Here is an 18,991-nt window from a genome sequence, read left to right on the forward strand (position 1 = left end):
CAGAAAAATCTCTGTCTTGCCATCACTATAATTTGAGAGCGTCATACAAAACATAGGTCTTTGAAGCGCTAAACTTTGGTGTATTTAAAACCGGAAGTTAACTTAAAAGAGCCGAAACTCCCGTAACTATAATGGCTAAAATCTGAGAAATGAAAAATGATCAGAGTCACAGCTCATCCAACCGTCATTCGGATTTATACCGTCATGCCTGTAGTCTGTATCTTTAGGCAGCTTATTTATGTCCCGAGCAGTTTATGATCTAGTATCTCGTACACAAGCCAAGAAGACTCTGTAATGTTAGTGTTTGCCACACAGTTGAGCGTATGACTGTGAGCATGAAGTCCTTAACGTTATTATCTTTGGGATTTCTGTTTGGCAGAATTCTGGAGGTAAGAGAAAAACTCTTTGAGCATCTCTGAAAAACCTAACAGTAAAGCAACGGGCGTGTCTGCTCTACAGTGCAGCAACAAACTCACATATTTGAGTGAAGAATGTGTTCAGTGATTGCCACGGCGACGCGGCCTCATGCTGCGCAATGTTTTTGCAGTTGTAGTTTTAAAGCTGGAGGTTTGTTGTTGCCCGAAGCTCTTCATCAATCATCTCACCGTGTCTGTGCTGCAATATGTAAAACTAGGAAACTGACAATTGAATGCAGTCCCGTGATCAGCTCTTGTTTGGTAGATGGATTTTAGATTACTAGCCACACTCAGCACTGAACTCTGTGGCAAACAGTGAACCACCCTGTGCTTTGTCTGTCATGGTTTTAAATCAAAGTGCATTAGCATTGGCTGTTACTTAATCCAGCTGTGATTACATTACATTAGTGAGCCTGTATCAGTGAGATGCAACGTTCCAGACCAACATTACATCCATTGTTCCATTTTAATCCCGGGTGCACACTGAGAACATTTGAATCCTGTGCAGGAATGACCACTAAAAATGGATACAACAATCATTTTATTTTATAATGTAGGTTTAGATGGGGAATATCCCATGTATGTTTGCAGGTCGCCAGCAAACATAAGTAAAGTTACCCACTACCAGTAGATGTTTTCAGGTGTTAGCATCCACCAGCGGATGTTAGGGACGTAACTTCAGTCGTGCACCTTAGAGTGATCAAGTGTTTTGGCCTCGTAATCAAGGATACAGGCCGAACGTGAGGGTACGCTGAGGCTAAAGGTAAATCTGACTGGCTACTGGCTTGTATGGCAGAACTCTGAAAGCCATAAAATAGAAATTATGATTCATACAATTTATTAAGATCTTCTCTGTAAAACTGCCTTTTAGTTGGATTGAGTTATTACATTTGCTTGATTTTATCTTTTTTTTTCATTGCATATTTCACAATTATATGACTTGTATCTCTGCCAGCTTCCACTTTGGAGTACTAACTGTACATTTACGACAGTACATTAACCAGTACAGTAATAACTGTACATTTTGTACTTGTGTTTATGCATGAAACATTCCCTCCTCCTCCTCCTCCTCCTCCTTCTCCTCCTCCTCCTCCATCTCCATGTTGTCCTCAGCATTCCTCTGCTTTGTCTCTGGGGGGTCCCTGGGATCCTTCTGCCTGGAAGACACCCCCCAGGACCCCATCTGTTGTGTGTGTCTGTGTGTATGTGTGTGTATGCTTCCAGCTAAATGCAATGAGATGCGATATATTTTTCAAAGCATAGTGTTCAAACACCACGGCAGAGCTACACTGGACTTGTACTGAGATTTTTTTTACCACCGCTACTTCTTCTGATACCTTCGTTCTGTACCTCTGAATCTGTGTCTCTCTCCCTCTGTCTCTCTCCCTCTCTCTGTCTCCTCGCTCTTCTTGATCCAACTAAGACATAGCCGGGGGCCATTCAGGCTTCAATACTCCCCGAGCGCTTTATCTGGAGAACACACACACACAACCACACACACACACACACACACACACACACACACACACACACACACACACACACACACACACTGACATGTACAGATTTGAAATAAATGAATACTGCCTGTTCACATAAGTTGGAAAACCCTGCCGGTGAACTGTTTCCTGATACTCTTAATTATGTGATTGGAGAGAAAAGTGGACTGTGACAGACGCCAAACACTTTATATGTTCCCATTTCGAATCAGATCACAGCCTCGATTAAACGGAGCCGTAGTTTCCAAGAAAAGACGTGTCTCTGCAGCATTAGTACCAGCAACTTCTCCTCAGGATTAGGCTGATATGAATAACGGGAGCGGCTGTGTGATGGCTCCGTCTCCCCAAACCCCCGGCAGAATTCTTTATGTAAAATTCATGTTCACCATGGAAATGCAAATCTGGGTCATTGTGCGTGTATGAGCAGTTTACATTCATAGACTCACTTTGCATGTATGCACTCCGTGTACATGTCACTCTGTTTTAGATGAAGGGGAAGATAACAGCGGCAGTTTCCAAGATGCTGTAGTGAATGAAGGAAAGCACAGTTCACACATGTCACCTGCAATTAAAATGCATTTCGGGGTCATAAGATAAGATAAGACAAAAGTACAGGTGTGAATCAAAGTGTTTATACCTAGGTCGGGTTGGGTCACGTTGGCTGGGCCTGTACTCAGGAAAAACATGGGGCTCGGGTCAGATTCAGACACAAAAAAACAAAATGTCTGTTGGATTCGGGTTGTGCTCCGCAATTTCTTTCTCATGCATGGTCCAGGCAGCCCGAGGCGCACTCTAGTGTGTATGCACCCAAGATGTATTGTGGAGGGAATTAGATCCGATTGGCCAATCCAGCTCTGAAGGTGGTCAGGGACTCGTAATGCAAATGTGTTGTCAATCACTATACAATTATGGGGACAGAAATACAGTATGGAGCTAAGAGGCTATAAGCTAGAAAACACAACCTCCGTTTTTCTAGCAAAACAACATAACATGACTGACTTACTTTACTGATAGGTCAATAGGTCGAGCTGATAGTGATCGCCCTCTGCTGGATCAGCAGTGGCAAAGATTTTGGCGTGACGGGCTGCCACGCAATAACGTGACCAGTGGAAACTGTGTTAGGATCCTGTTAGCAAGATAACCTAAAAAATACTGTCCCTGCTGATTCCTCATTTATGTCACAAATGATACAGACGCATTCCCTTTGCAACTTATGAATGAATCAACCAAGGAGTAAAGCTGCTGATGACTAATTGGTTGATCATAATACTCACAACGTCGCTAATCATTCGTGAATACTTCACACACACATGAAGACAGCGCCCTGCTAAGTAATTTAAAAGTCAAATCAGCCACCCTTCATCATCCCATGGGTTACAATGCCGTTTGTCTTGATGCATATTCATTGTGGTGTTGATCTGTCTTTCTGCTGGAAGCCTTTGATTACTCTTTGTCTTTTTTACTGTCGTATTATTAATTGGAGGGTTTCTGTGTCTCGTAGCTCTTTGTAGTGGCTTTTACACCCATGACTTTGATCCCAGTTATCTTAGTGTCTCCCAGTCAGCTGTCTGTTTGATTGTGTGTCCCCCCCCCCCCCCCCCCCCCCCCCCCGTCCTCTCTCAGCTCATGTGTCTGCTGTTTCCTTTTCTGTGGATATTCGTGCGCTCACCCCACAACAACCGCTCTCTCTCTCTCTTAGTCACCAAATACTGGCTGCTCTTCTGCTCCAGTTGTTGCTCAATCTGTGCGGCTGCTCCCAGAGCCTTGTAATGATGCAGAGGTGTGTGTGTGTGTGGGGGGGGGGTTTCTGTACACAAATACACACTCTGTGCTTCCCATGTTCTGTCCTTGTTTTTCGCTTGCACCAGTGGGTAACGAGTTCAGTGGCTGTAGTTTCCGCATGCTGTCGGCCATGAGAGGAAAGAGTGGGAACAAAGAGTACCTCGATATTTAGGGAAGTCTGCATTGCACGCTCATGTTCACTAACATGGCCTGTTCAAGAGTTATACAAACATGGGCAGTAATCCGTAAACCTAAGTTTACACAGCTCTGAGCAGTAACTCCATCCTTTGATAGTCTTGAACAAATGTTAAATGAACAGGGTACAGAGGGGTTAAGGGGGGCGAGGGAGGCGGGGCTGGATGTTGAGTGAGAGTGTCATTGTCATGACATTCTCAGGCCATTAAAAAGTGGAGAGTGACACAAATTCTCATGGCACCTTGTCCTCAGAGGAAGTGCAGGAACTTTCCCCTTCAGAAGTGGGCCTGGAGTGGCCATCAGGCTACACCCACACCACTATGTCTTCCTTCAGTAAGGTGTCCACTCTGCTATGTATACATCCGGCATTAACCCACGGTGGTCTGGTGTCTCAGGGCTGCTCAAACTTGGAAATGCTGTGTAGCAGATGTGATGTGTAGTTTAGGTTAAATTAGATTAGATTCAACTTTATTGTCATTTCACAAGTACAGGAAATTGTAGATTAAGGTGATGATGAGGCAATATTTACAGGTGAAAGTTTGTGTCATATGTTGTATAAAAAAACATAAACATGAAAAAAACACAGTTAATAAAATAGCAGCAAGGAGAACTATTTACAGATATGGCATAAACGAGTATGTACAAATGAAGAGAATCTTATATAATATAGGATAATATATGAGAAGTTGCTTTGTAAGATTGATAAAATAACAGATAACAGACATGTAGGAAAGCTTTTATTCAAGCCATCTGTTGTAAATCGACTTAATTAACGTGCCCACATTTGATTAGAGGGTGTTAACTTTAACATCAATTTCATGACCTAAACACATCCATAAAGGTTGACTGTATCGCAGTGTTAATTTCGTTGACGAAGACTATGACGAAATATATTCGTTAACGACCTTTTTTCCATGACGAAGACGAGACGAAGACGTAACGAAAACGAATCTTTGAAAATAAAAACTATGACGAAATCTATTTTAATTTTCGTTGACGAGACGAGACGAGACGAAAATGTTGGTGGTTGACTAAGTCACAATAATTTTTAAAACATCATCGTATCAGGCCGTCATGAAGTATCAGGAGCGGGCGAGTGAGTGTGTCTGTGTGTGTCTGTGTATGTGTGTGTGTGCGCCCCAGATAGCGCTCCGGTCCGTAGCTCCGCCCCCCGCCTCGCGCACTCGCTCAGAGAGACACAGTGAAAGCAGAGCGCGTTCTCGTGGAGCAGCCTCTCAGTGACCGACTGCTTCTTAACTATGGAAACAGTGAAAACCAGAGTTTCTATGGTCTCAGCTGCTCAGAGATCAGCGCTTCAGCTTCTTCATCAGAGCAGAAGCTGCAGTTGGTTTGTACAGAGCTGAAGTTGCTGTGTCCGGCTCCAGTCTGACCTGCTCTCCCTTTTTGTTTTCACATTTAAAATTAAATATATATTTTTAAGCTATTAGGCTGCAGCTATATGTTTTTATAGAAAAGGAGTTTAATGTGGCTATTAAATGTGACTAAAACTAGACTAAAATGGAATTAGTTTTCGTCGACTAAAACTAGACTAAAATGTAATTTGTTTTCGTCGACTAAAACTAGACTAAAACTAAGAAGGATTAAAATGACTAAAAGGTGACTAAAACTAATATGCATTTTCGTCAAAAGACTAAGACTAAGACTAAATCAAAAATAGCTGCCAAAATTAACACTGCTGTATCGGCATCATCCTTTGAAGTACTTGCCCAAATGCCGAATTTTTATATATTGGGTAAGAAATGGGAAATTAAAGTCACCATTAATATGTTTCATCACAGCGATATTGTAATATACATGTAAGTGAGCAGCATCTCTTCAAAGAAGGAGGGGCATAGCAACGGGGTAGACGAGGCAGGCAATTTACGTCAGTCCACAACTATGAGAAGTATCTGTGAACCACTTCTAAATTCTATGATCGGCTGCAGGAGACGGCAACAACAACACCACGGTCGGAAACCTCCTAATGAGGCCCCATGCCATTAGCTTTCTGCCAAAAGCTTCATCATTTTAGAGCTTTGGTCTAGGAGAGAGGGGTTTCGTTTAATGTGGGGTCCCTTAGGATCCCCTACTTCCCAAGTCCTTGGAAAAGCTCCTGTACCGAAGCACAGATTTTTGTGCAAGTAAGTTATATTTTTTTTCTTAACCCTTCATTCTGTACATTTAGACGTTATATCAGTAAGGAGAGGCAGTCTGCCGTTGTTTAATATTTAACTGAGAAGATGCAGTCTGGCCTCGGTCTTGTTTCACTCCAGAGAGTTCCCTATGTTCTCCCGTCTAGACGGAGCCATAAGAGATCACAGGAAGAGCATACGGAGGCATACAGGTTTTTTCTTGTTTTTTCTCTATCTGAATAATCTGGCAGGTCTGATTGTCAGTTATGGTGGCTGCTGACAGGCCGTCATTACCATAGAGTAGATCTCACTGAGCGGCTGATGTGAGAGAGTGTGTGTGTGTGTGTATAGTCCTTTCTCTACCATACATAATAGATTCATTTAGTAGCTCAGATCTTATCTGCTTCAGGCTCACTCCATTATGTCAGTCATTGTGTGTGTGTGTGTGTGTGTGTGTGTGTGTGCGCGCCCATGAATGCAGAGATGCTGCAGACTAAAAGTGACTGAAGTCTTCTTTCACACAGAGGAACATTTCTTATTCCTGAGCTCATTTGTCTGCTATGTTGAAGATTTCTTGCGAACACAAACTGATGGAAAAACACATGAAAGCAGCTGTGACAGAGCAGTGGCCCTTTAATTGGTAAAAGTCTACATTGAATATTAATGTGTCAAAGATTTGGATTTGGATGATTTAAACATATTTTGGGCCTTCACTGTACACATTGGATGTAATGTAATGTTGAAATTATCATTTGAAATGGCAAAACAGACATATGCAGTATATTTATCAAACCAGAATGTCACATAGTAGGGTGCATACCCCCTCCAAGGCCGTCAAGGTCCATTAATTCTTGTCTGAAAAATCAAAGAAAATTTCAATTAAAAAAAAAAAAATTTTGGATCTGCCACATGATCCGGATCCACATCAAAATTCAATGGATTTCCCCCTGTGTCATGCCCCACCCCTCCTCAGAATTTGATGGAAAGCGGTGTTGTTTTTCTGCATAATCCTGCAAGCTAACACATGTACAAATGCAGATGAAAACATAACTTCCTTGCTGGAGGTAACAACGATTATTTACCATCAGACAGCTCCAGAAGATTTCTTTTTTTTCGTTTAATCTTCTGCTTTCATGAATAATGTCACCAAACTCAGTTCCATGCCATAACATATTTGAGCCACTGGAAGACTCTTGACAGGATGAGGGTCAAGGAATAACCAGGTTAACTAAACTTGCATTACCTCTACCAATCAAAGCTGCTCTGCTCTCTCTCTTTCAACAATGGACGAATTTTTTAAATCAGACTGGGTAAAAACAACCTCATTTAATCTTTATTTACATATGGAGTGGGAAACTGAGATCCGGTCACAGAGACTCACTCAAAACACAATTCAATTTGAGGTGTCAACACACAAACACAACACTGTCCACTTGTGATTGGATATCTCAGGACAGATGTTAGTGCCAGGTCTGAACAGGGTCGATGTCATGGCTCTGCTGTTTTGATAGTGTTGATGTAATAATTGCTACAATAGGAGAGGTCCGTAGGAAGCAGTTGAAAGTTATTTACATAAATTAAAAGAATTCCCTGATTTATTACGCAAAAACATAAATCATTTGGTACTGTTCCTTTTTTTTATATCATTATAAATTAATTATCTTTGGCTTCTGGGCTTCTGTCTCGATATTTTTCTCGGTATGATTGGATGGGTTTTAAAACCAATCTTTAGTCATCTATATTTATACACTGCGGCATCTGGAACATTTAGGAAATAGAGAGCTCTCTGTGCATGGATTGAGGTTAAACTGTTCAAGTGCTTCTGTCTCCTCCTGCCAGCCACACACTGATGCAGATTCAGAGGCTCCGCCCCTGAGTTAAGCTAAACCAAGAAACATTTTTTTGCTCTTAATATTTGATACATATTCAGCTATTTTTACCGATAGTGATGCAGACAGGAGCAGACAGTCCTCCAAAAAGGCGAGCCCTCCATTATTCAATTTAATAAACCAGCGTGTTTTCTGAACGGTTAGCTCGCTCAACAGTGCAGAACCTTCTTGCAGAGGGTGAAATCAGCTCAGAGAGAGAGGGAGAGAGAGAGAGAGAGAGAGAGAGAGAGATTCAAGGGAGCTGAACTGGTGTGAGATTAGGCAGGAGGAGATAGCTAGATACTATGTACACAGTTGTGTTTGTCAATGAGCACTTTCTCAGCATGAAACACAGCTGCACGATACATCAGTACACACACACACACTTTTCCTTTCTTTTTTTCCTTTTCTTTCCTGTCTTTGTCTTCTGTTCTCCTCCATCCTCATGTCTCATACACTTCATATTTTGCGACGTCCATGTCTTCTCCTGTGTCCTCTCTCCTCCCTCTTGCGCTCTAACTTTTGGTCCCCTGCTGCTCCATCTCTGTTCTCCTCTTGTACTCAATGCACTCTCCTCCTCTGTGGTCTCACCTCTCCTCCTCTCTCCTCTCACCTCTCCTCCCTCGGGAGTCAAGGCTAAGCTGAAATGAAAGGGGTACTGGGGTAAATGGAGCATTGGGAACAGGTGTAAATGGTTTATGTCTTGATCTTGACTCCTTCGACAGCTGGTTGCTCTGTTGGCTGCGGCAGAGACATTTAGGATCTTTCCAGACATCTTTACTATTATACTATATTGTACAGCTTTTAATCATAATCAAATTACATTTAAACAAATCATCATGTCACAAAGGGTTCCTATTATCTTGACCACTTTACTAACTAGAATGGCAATCAGAGTGAATACCCTCATAATGTCTAACAATCCCTTAAAATGAGTTGCTCATAAAAATCAGTTCCCTAAACATGTCTGGTATTTAACAAAGATCCAAGAATTAAACCCTGGGAAAAATTTGTAAATGTCAAACACCCTACTTTGCAATCGTGGCTATTTCCCATTAGACAAATCTTCCCCAAAAAACAATGGGCTCTGCTGTGGCCCATATCCTTTCACCAAATTTAACTTACATGGGTTTTGGAGTTTGTAATTCTTCTAAAAGACAAGAAAGTGAAACAAAGAGACAAACAGCAATGAAAACTTATCCTCCTCGATGTAGGTAATGAGCATAAATAAATGCAGATTTTGCATTACTGTCTTTCTATTCTTACTGTAGAACCTCAGATCTGTATTTATTGGTTTATTGGTTTATTGGTTTTAAAATGTAGAAGCAGAGAGGGACAGAGGACAAAACTAGTATAATACTGATAATATTTCTTATTGAAAATAGCAGAATCTTCTTTAAACGTTCTCCACATGAATTTCAACAACAATAGGTCTGACATTCTCACACTGGCTGCATTAGAGGGCTTTATTCTGGAACTACTGTGAAAAAACAAGTGGAAGTCAGAGATATGAAATGTAATTTCCATATTTAATCATCCAAATTGTACTCCTTGACTAAATGTGAGTGGGTGTCCGTGCGTGTGTGTTTGTGGAAGTGAGTGAAGACGGGAAAGTCGAGCTTCAGGGGATTTTTTTATTCCCTTCTCCAACCTGTCAGCTACTTGTTGCCATGGTAGCATTATGCCAGAGGAGCAACATAGCGGGTGCGTTTATGTTATGATGCTGAAGGATGAGGCTGCAGGGGCCAGACGACAGACCCTGTCGTTTCAGCGACACACACACACACACACACACACACACACACACACACACACACACACACACACACACACACACACACACACACACAGTGTATTAGCACCGTCATATAAAATGGAGATGAAGAAGGAAATGTGGAGCTGAACGTACAGATGCCACTCAAATTGAAATAATGAACTGTGCCACAAAAACACAGCTTTTTTTTAAATACATTACTATTTAACTGTTTATATGTATTTTTTGATCTTATGCAATGTTAAAGAAGCCAAAATAAAATCCTGGATCCTCGTCCTGAATCAAATCCGCGCCAACAATTAATGTTATTATTCTTCCTTTGTCCATACCACTCCCTTACACCAACTTTCATATGAAATTGGTTCTGTAGTTTTTGCTTAATCCTGCCAACAGACACACAAACAGTTTTTTTTCAGTCTGTTGTAACTTTGTTGTCTGTGGTGTTTTTCCATGACAATAGTCTTGGTTATTATGTGGCCTCTTGTATGTCGGGTGTTGTTGGGTCTTCATTGGGTTATGACAAAACTAAGTCTTGTTACTTTATGCACCTTTCAGACTGTAAACCAGGACTTATGCAGGTTTTGTAGGTTGTTGTCGTTTGAAGGTCGCTTCTGTAAACAAAAAACAGCTGGATGGTGCTGAACGTGTGAACTCACAGAACATTTTGACCTCAGTCATTTTCATAGGTTGGATATGTGTGAACTGTAGCTGTCCAACTGGAAGCAGCACAACAGAGAGGACATTGATTTAGCTGAACTTGGGTCACACACCCACACATAAGCAGGAATGTAAAGCCAATACCTGTTAAGTCATGTGTGACCAGTTACGGTTAAACCATCTGCTCTGACCTCATTAGGCCCATTGTCTTTATTGTTGTACTGTAAAACACACACACACTGGGGGGTAACACTCAATGGCATATTACAGACCCCTTATATTAATTTCTATAAACAGATTCTCCTTGTGAATATACAGAATCTGTAGGCAAGGGACAAGATTCGGGGGACCTTAACCATTACAACTAACCCTTACCCCAACACTTACCCTAACCATAACTTAAACCTAATTCTAACCCTAGAACCAGGTCTTAACCCTCTAACAGCCCTTTTAATACGTGAGGACTGGACATATGAGGAAAAAAATCGAACCTAGAGCTGAATTATTCAATTAAGTTGTGTATCACAATAAAACATTACTTATAAGCTGTTTGAATTTTTTTTTTAGTTTGTTGTTTGTTTGCCAACATGATACACTGTAACTTCACCTCTGAGACATAAGTCAGCAAGCTGAATGTAGTTCAGTGGGTTTACTCAGAGGCTTCCCTGAATCCGCCTGGAGGAAACAGCAGATGAATGGCTGCACAGTGAATTAACACATTCACTCATGCAAAGACGATGACTATTCATGCTTACACGCGACTAGCAGCGGTGGTCCAGTTTACACTAGTACAGTATACACGTAGCTTGTACCTATGAGAAGGTGCTGTGTGGGTGCACATTCAGTGTAACAAATAAAAGCACACAAAGATGGGTATGTCAGTGGATGGAGACGGTATCATGAATAGATTCATACGCGTGCATGTCTTGGCATTTAAACAACGTTTGTGCATGCAGACATACACTCATAAATAATTAATTCAGTCACACACACACATTTTGAGGCAGAGCTGGTGATACCTAGTCGAACATTTGTGCAAACTGAATGTGCTACGAGCACGAAATTAGGAGAATGCAATTTTTATGTTACGTTATTTTATGCCTCTTTGATTGGATTTATTGTGATTCACGTTTAACTGCAAAATGTTTTTCAGATGCTGCTCATATTCTCTTACATTATAGATGTAAAAAAGCACAGCCTTGTTCAAACACACACACACACACACACACACACACACACTAACACACACACACACACACACACTAACACACACACACATATGCATGCATATAAACACCCACGCCGCATGAGTACGATTAAAATGAATTCCCGCTGTGCACTCCACTCAACAATTCAGAAACACACATCCACACATACACAGGACATCAATAAATGTACACACAATGTGAGACGTGTACTCATGTGTTAACAGTACACGCAAACACACGGACTCAGAGGTTGCAGCGATGAGACCTGAGGCCAACCAGTCATGTTTGACCGATAGTTTGACCATCTGCTCTCATTAGAGCTGGACCTATTTAACAGCCAGTGTACTGTTTGTGAACAGCAACACACATTTGTGATACAGATATAGCAAAGAGTGTAAAGTGAAGGGTGTCAGCAACCGAAAATATCTTAATATCAAACTCCGATTTTTAGCAATAAAAGAGACAAACCTGCTTTATTGTTTTTTGTCACAAAATAGCACACAGGATGTTTTCCCAACACAAACACAGCTAAGCCTCCAGTCTTTCTGGTGACGCAGATGCAAGAGAAAAACTGTTTTCAGGGAGTTTGACATTTTCAGATCAGTAGTCCTTGAACACTCTGTATCTCTTTATTTATCTGTGCTACATCTCTCTTATGCAGGTACCCTGAACCAGCACATCTGGGGTAAGAAGTACCCATCCTGCAACAGCGGGCGGCAGTCTCCTGTGGACATCGATGAAACCTTCACCCAGGTCAGGCTGCAGTACCAGAACCTACAGCTCGAGGGCTGGGACCAACTGACAGCAGAGTCCAGCACCATCCACAACAACGGGAAGACTGGTATGGAAATGTTTTCACAATCTCCTCAAATGTAACCTCACTTCTAAGTTTTGGCTGAAGTGAAATTCTACAAATGCCATTCGAACGCAGTGCTGGGAGGCGTGGCCAAGACACGCCTACCTACCCCTCACACTCCCATCTCTCTCTCAGCCACACACACATACCAGTTAGCTTGTTATCTAGGTCAGGGATCCCCAACCCTCTGGGCCGCGGACAGGTACCGGGCCATGGGTCATTTGGTACCGGGCCGCACAGAAAGAATAAACAACTTACATTATTTCTGTTTTATTTATTATCTGATTCTGAACTGTGTTTTATTTTGAAAAAATGACCGGCTCCTCTCCGTTATGACTCATGCTTTACACATGTCAAGACACTTGTCTCGGTCACGTGACTTTTTCGCCAAACACAAAGCCACATGGTATTTGTCGGACCCATTTGTCAACAAATCAGGTGAATCCAGCATGTCTGTGCAAGAATAAGATCAGTTGCTGGAGATCGCAAATGACGGCGGCCTTAAAAGTATGTTCGAGAAAACAACTCTGCCGGTGTTCTGGATTAAAGTCACAGCAGAATACCCTGAGATCGCCACATCAGCACTAAAAACTCTGCTGCCATTTCCGACATCACATTCCATTATTGTTTACTGGTTGAATTTCATGATTTAAACTCCCTCAATCTCCGTCTGGTGACATTTACGCACCAAGCCTGCACACACTGTACATGCCAATGTGAATAATTCGTTTTGTTCAGCTTTGGAGTCTGCAGTTATTATTTTATTATAAAGTGATGCTGTTGTTAAGAAAGCTTTATATATTTCTTATAATATATTGATAAGCCAGTAGCCAGTCAGATTTACCCTTAGCCTCAGCATACCCTAGCCCTTACCCTTCAAACGTACGTGGGATATTCACCATTTCGTTCTCTATTCTAAAAAGTAGAATAGTTTGAAAAGAACTGAAAGTTCAAATTAGTGGAAGTAGAAAGTTTAACCGAATTTATGATTAAAAGAAAAACTTGGGGAATTAAATTTATTTTTTTTAACAACTGATTTGAATAGGAAAAAAAAAAGATACAGAGAGAGACAGTTTATTTTTAAATTCATGTGGAGGCGATCTTCCCATGCACACGGAAGCGGTAAAGACATGTATATTCCGCTTGTCCCCAGTTACTGAGGACATGCATTTCCACACCACGATATATGTCGTCAGTTGGGTTCTGGTACCAGGGCACAGGAGAAAAGAGGAGAATGGAGAGAAACAAAGAAGACAGATATCAATTGGGATGAGTGAGTTGGATAGAGTGGGATAAAGAGATAGAATCAAACAGACATAAACTTTACTGCATTCTAACATTTAGGACTTAACAATGGTGTCGTTGTCTGTATAGATTTGATAATTTGCACTTACAGGCAGCTGAAACGTCTGCGTCGACCCGCCACTCTGATCGTAGGTGAACGTTCCAAGAAGACTTCTCTTCCCTGAGATGTCTCTCATTCCCTGGGAGAGAAATAATACATTAGAGTTGCGACTATTGTATGTGACTCACTTTTTTCTCCAAGGTTTAAAAACAGAGTGATAGGACGTCTGCAGTGCCTCGTATAATGGATTTCAACTAATAGTATTGAGAGCACTCACATAGAGTTCAAATTCTTTGGGCGCGGACTTGATGCTGCCACTGGGTGAGATGTAGCGGGCTATGTGGTCCACTGTCACGTGTGTAATCTTAACAGGATTAGAGAGAGTGATGGCAAGAGTTCCCTGGGCACCAGGGAATGACCAACACCTCCCTGGGAGCAGTGGTGCCAGACCCTGTGGAGAGAGGAGATGCAATTAGGAAACAATATCTCCTTGTATGAAACTAATAGTCACCGACTTGCAGTGAACAATACCCAGCCCCACAGAAGATACAAAGAATACAGGGCAGGAGTTGATCATTCATTATACCTGAATAACGGTCCGCGGGTCCACAGTGAAACTCCAAATCTTGAAGCCAAACAGGGTCACAAACGCCATACTACCATGATAGGTCTCTGAACACCTGGAAGTGATCACCCTGGCACCTGCAAACAGAAACACAAAAATGGGTCATTTGTGTGAATGCTAAGTCATCATTCTGCAAGAATGTTACAAGAATGGTCATACTGAGCTTATAGAAGTGATACTTATAACTGATATGTGATGCTGATGACTAAATCTGTATTGCAGAATCATTCACTTAAGACAAGTAACAGTGACATGGAGATATTCCTGACCTTGAACCTCGAGGGCAAAGTCAGCCATGTTGTCAGCTTTCGAATGTCCAAATCCTTTGTCATCAGGCATGAATACGGCCTGCTCCTGATAGACATTAAAATGGTACATAATTAATTTGTATTGACATTTGTGACATCTACAGTCGATAAGTAGTCTTGGAGATGATCTAGATCTAGAGGATCTCTCCATCTACCTTGATGTGGTTACTGAGCCACTTCTCCATGGCCTGTTGGATCGCTGGGGTTAGTTGACCGTTGGTAGCTAAAGGAGCCGGTGGTTTGACCCCCTGGTAAAGCATCAAGAAAGTTGCAGTCACATTTCAGTCACACCATGTCAAAGAAACACAGCAGCAAGTTTGAAGTAAACAAGAACTAAAGATTAATGCCTGTGTGTGTCTGTCACTGGTAGACGTCTCTAGAAGCACTGTTACCTCTGCATTCTTCATCTCCAGCACTTTGATCCTGTCACGAAGGCTGGATATCAGCCCGATCAAGTCCTGCATCTCTAGATTTATCAGCTTCTTGTTCTGTGGGAGAAAGATATGGTCAGAGTGAATAGATGTCTCTGCATTGGGGCTACATTGTTGCAACTTAACTAGTTTCTCAGCAAGAACTTAAATCCTGTATAATTTCTTTCCGGATAAATCACATGGATGTGAGTAACTTAGATAAAAGACCTTTTTTTCAATTTTTCAAAGGAAATTGTAGTTTTAGGTTTAGAGTTGTAAAATTCGTCAGTACTGGCAGTGGTGTGTACTTGTAAAAATATACAGAAGATACAGGGATTATGTTTCACTAAGGATATTAGGCACAATCCAGAGTCAGAGTCTAAAATCTGGATTAGGGACTACTCTACTAGAGCACTACTATATTGTTCAAGAATATAGGAAAATATAAATGAAGAAATGCATGATTTACACAAGGGTATAGTTTGAGAATCTGAATTCCTCAGAAGCTAAATAGAAATTATAAACACAAATACACAGTGAGAGACATGTAGGTGATTTGCAGTTGAGTCCTACCTCCTCAGCAGCATCAAGATGGGTGCTGGGTTGATGAGGTAGAAACTTGAGCAGTTTTAAATCCTTGAAATGGGTCATCAAAGGAAAGAGTAACCAAACACCTGGAGAAAACAAGGGGGCACAGTTCTTAGAGCTCCAAAGGTCTAAGAGAACAGCAAGTAGTCTCCTTGCCAGATGACCTGCAAACTTGAATCTTGTAGAATGTCAATGCCACTTACATAGTGATATGAGGAGGAGAAGTAAAAGCAGACCACATGTCTTCTTCATGCGACTGCTGACTGGATTTTTCATGTTAGGACAAGGGAAAAAAAGGAGATTTTTAGGTTTTGATGGAGCCAAGACATGCAGTGATTGTGAAAACACAAACTTATGTCAAATGATAGTTGTTCATGTAAACATGCAGCAATGTGAACACAGCCCACACAAATCGACTTAACAGTGCCATTAAAACAAGCACAAGTATGAGCTTGAAGTTTGAAGGAAACAAAAGCCAAACCTAAACACATCCACCATCAACTTACCTAAATCTCCCACATGCATCATCCTTGATTTAGCTTTGGCCCCCGTCCATGAGAGTGATGCTGCAAAAAATTGAATATATCAGATTATTATGCAATAATATATGATATCATGTTATATTTTACAATGCCGGATAATTTTGACACTCACTCATCGAAAAAAATAAGGCACTGCTGATTGATCTCATGTTTCCAGAACTTCCAGCTGAATCCTTTTTGCTGGGACCGTTGGTAATTCTGTAGGTGTAGGTAGTCCAGGTACTGCTGGTAGTACTGGTTTTATCGTCAATGGGCAGCCTGCTGGATAGGCCCTCAGACATCAAGTACCTTGCAGGGATGGGTGGCATGAAGCTGATTGCTTCAGTAGCACTCCTCTTCTTGAAAAGCCTTTAAAAATTGACAACACACACACACGCACAGTTGAAGAAATTGGCATTAGGGAATAGACAAATGTTGAATTCAAGATTGAGACACACACATAGTGTTACGTACTTGACAGGGTTCTCGCAGTTAGGGTTAGGGTTAGGGATATATTTGACAGACGCATCATATTCCTTATGTGTGTCGTAGTAGCCAGCGGACCTCAGGCGTGTACTCGTACGACGCATGACTGAAAGGCAGAGGGAAACAGGATATGAATTATCACACTGTTAAACTGCAGAGTACTGTATATGCTGGCAGGAGGCCGGTCAGTCTGCTACCTAGATATGTTCCCTAAGTAAATTATTTTGCCTTTCAAATGTGTAGCTAATGAATTGCTTTACTGCTCCTTACTTGCCTAATATTTCCTTTGAATAGTACACTATAGAACTGCTTTGCTGTAAAGCTAAAATGTTTATCAAAGGAATGTGATGTCACCAGGCCCTTGTGTGATGTCAGAGAGAGAGAGAGAGAGAGAGAGAGAGAGAGAGAGAGAGAGAGAGAGAGAGAGAGAGAGAATAATGAATTATGTCTGACATCCAACTGGTCTGTAGCCCAAAAAAGGTTGGGGACTGCTGATCTAGGCTGTCTAGTTATTAGCAACAACTCCAGTAGCATCACTTTCGTGACAGAAATGTCTTGTGGAGTTTCCGGACATCCAGCTGAGATCAAAGAGCTGTGGTGTCAGTCGTCTCTGAGGACATGGAGGGACAGTGGATGATGGGAGTCGTCTCTGAATGGCAGGTGGTTGATCTGTTTCATCTCAGCATAGAATTGAAAATTCAAAGAACATTCATAATTCAATTTACAGCTAAAAACACACATGTACTGTATTACTTTAATACACCTTTCCCACACTGTCTGTTGCAATATGAAATGTGAGTGTTAACAGTCTAACCTTCAAAAACTGTTTTCTTTGTTCATATCAACCCCCCAGGGGTTTATTAAGAAGGTTTTTTGCACGGCCGTGTTTAAGCTGCTGAAGCCATGTTCACAATGATGTCCTGCAGGAAATCAAACCACAAGCTGTTTCATTTCACTTCTTTGTTATTTTCAACCCCAGAGAGGAGCCTGTTGAGGCAGCTAGCAGAGGAGGAAAATGCGGCATGTGGTAGATCCTATGGAAATGGTTTTGACGTGTTTCTGTTGCTGTAAAACACGTCTTAATCCCTGGATGTGGAAAGAAGCTTAACTTTTCAGAAGCTAAAAAAACCACACGCATATATTTCACAACCTGTAGGTTAATGAAGAAGAGAAGCAGCCAGGATTTAAAGGGGAAGAAGTCAGATAAGGAAAAGAAACTGAGAGCAGCAGCCAGTGAGGGCAGCGCAGAGATCATGCGGAGAGAGGGGAGGAAGATCGATGTCGAGAGGCAGACGAGGTGAAACCGAGCAACAGAGAAGAGGCAACAAAGGAGCAAGAGAAGGAAATGTATATGTAGAAAAGACGATGTGAAGAGACAGCGAGAGGAAAGGCAGAGGGTGTAGTGACATTTGGACTGAAGAGCAAATTAAAGCTGTCTGAGATAGCATCACCATCCGCCAATACTGTGTGTGTGTGTGTGTGTGTGTGTGTGTGTGTGTGTGTGTGTGTGTGTGTGTGTGTGTGAGTTGGTTGACCCTGTGCATGTTAATGGTCCTAAAACCCATCTCCTTTTCTCTCTGTGAAATCAAACAGGAAATTGCATTTTAACAGATATTGAACAGCTGGTTTAATGTTATGGGATACATGTATGACCTGCTCTGTCTTGCTGCACTGAAATGTCATATTAAAAGACAAACTGAGCCTCAGAACATGTTGTAAGTTTTTGCAAAATGTCCCCATGTGCCTCACGTTAGAATCTCACCATTAAAAGTTCAATGAGAGGACTGATAGCAAATGTGCAGGCACATATCATAGTCATGACATGGCACATAAATCAAATGACCAGCATGTCCACATTTAAGATGCAGCTGCCTGGCTCCTACATGTCATTTCCTGTGGAGAGAAATATTTTGTGTATATGACACCAATGTAGCAATGACCGAAGTTGCTGTTTCCATCTTATCACTTGTTTAGAAGATTTTTAACGTGGAGAATAATTGAATATAATTTGGCCACCATGGTACTGCACTTACAGACCATAGACTGTGAGATGTATTCCTACCACTGTCGAGAAAGGAAATTAACACTCGAACAAACATCAGTGTGAGAAAAACAACCTCAAATGACAGAAACCATACTTGAGAAAAATGTATTTGATGTGCACTTCTTCCATCTCTCTCTTCTCCCATCTACTAACAGGGAGTTTGTAGGGCTTTATGACCTGTACTCGAATAAATAAACATTGAAATAGCATTTTACAAATCCGCTCATCATTTGAATTGAATTGATAGCCATTATTCTTTGCAATTTTATATTTCAAC

General features: G+C 41.5%; 1 protein-coding gene across 1 annotated transcript in view; it reads left to right on the forward strand.

The window, feature by feature from the left end:
• ptprz1b (protein tyrosine phosphatase receptor type Z1b) overlaps positions 1 to 18,991 on the forward strand; it is a 65,339-nt gene that overhangs the window by 24,877 nt on the left and 21,471 nt on the right. The window contains exon 3 of the mRNA XM_053415451.1: positions 12,193 to 12,372. Within this exon, the coding sequence (XP_053271426.1) occupies positions 12,193 to 12,372 (180 nt within the window). The remainder of the gene's footprint in view (positions 1 to 12,192; positions 12,373 to 18,991) is intronic.

Source organism: Pleuronectes platessa, chromosome 22 (assembly GCF_947347685.1).
Source record: "Pleuronectes platessa chromosome 22, fPlePla1.1, whole genome shotgun sequence".
NCBI classification, from domain to species: Eukaryota; Metazoa; Chordata; class Actinopteri; order Pleuronectiformes; family Pleuronectidae; genus Pleuronectes; species Pleuronectes platessa.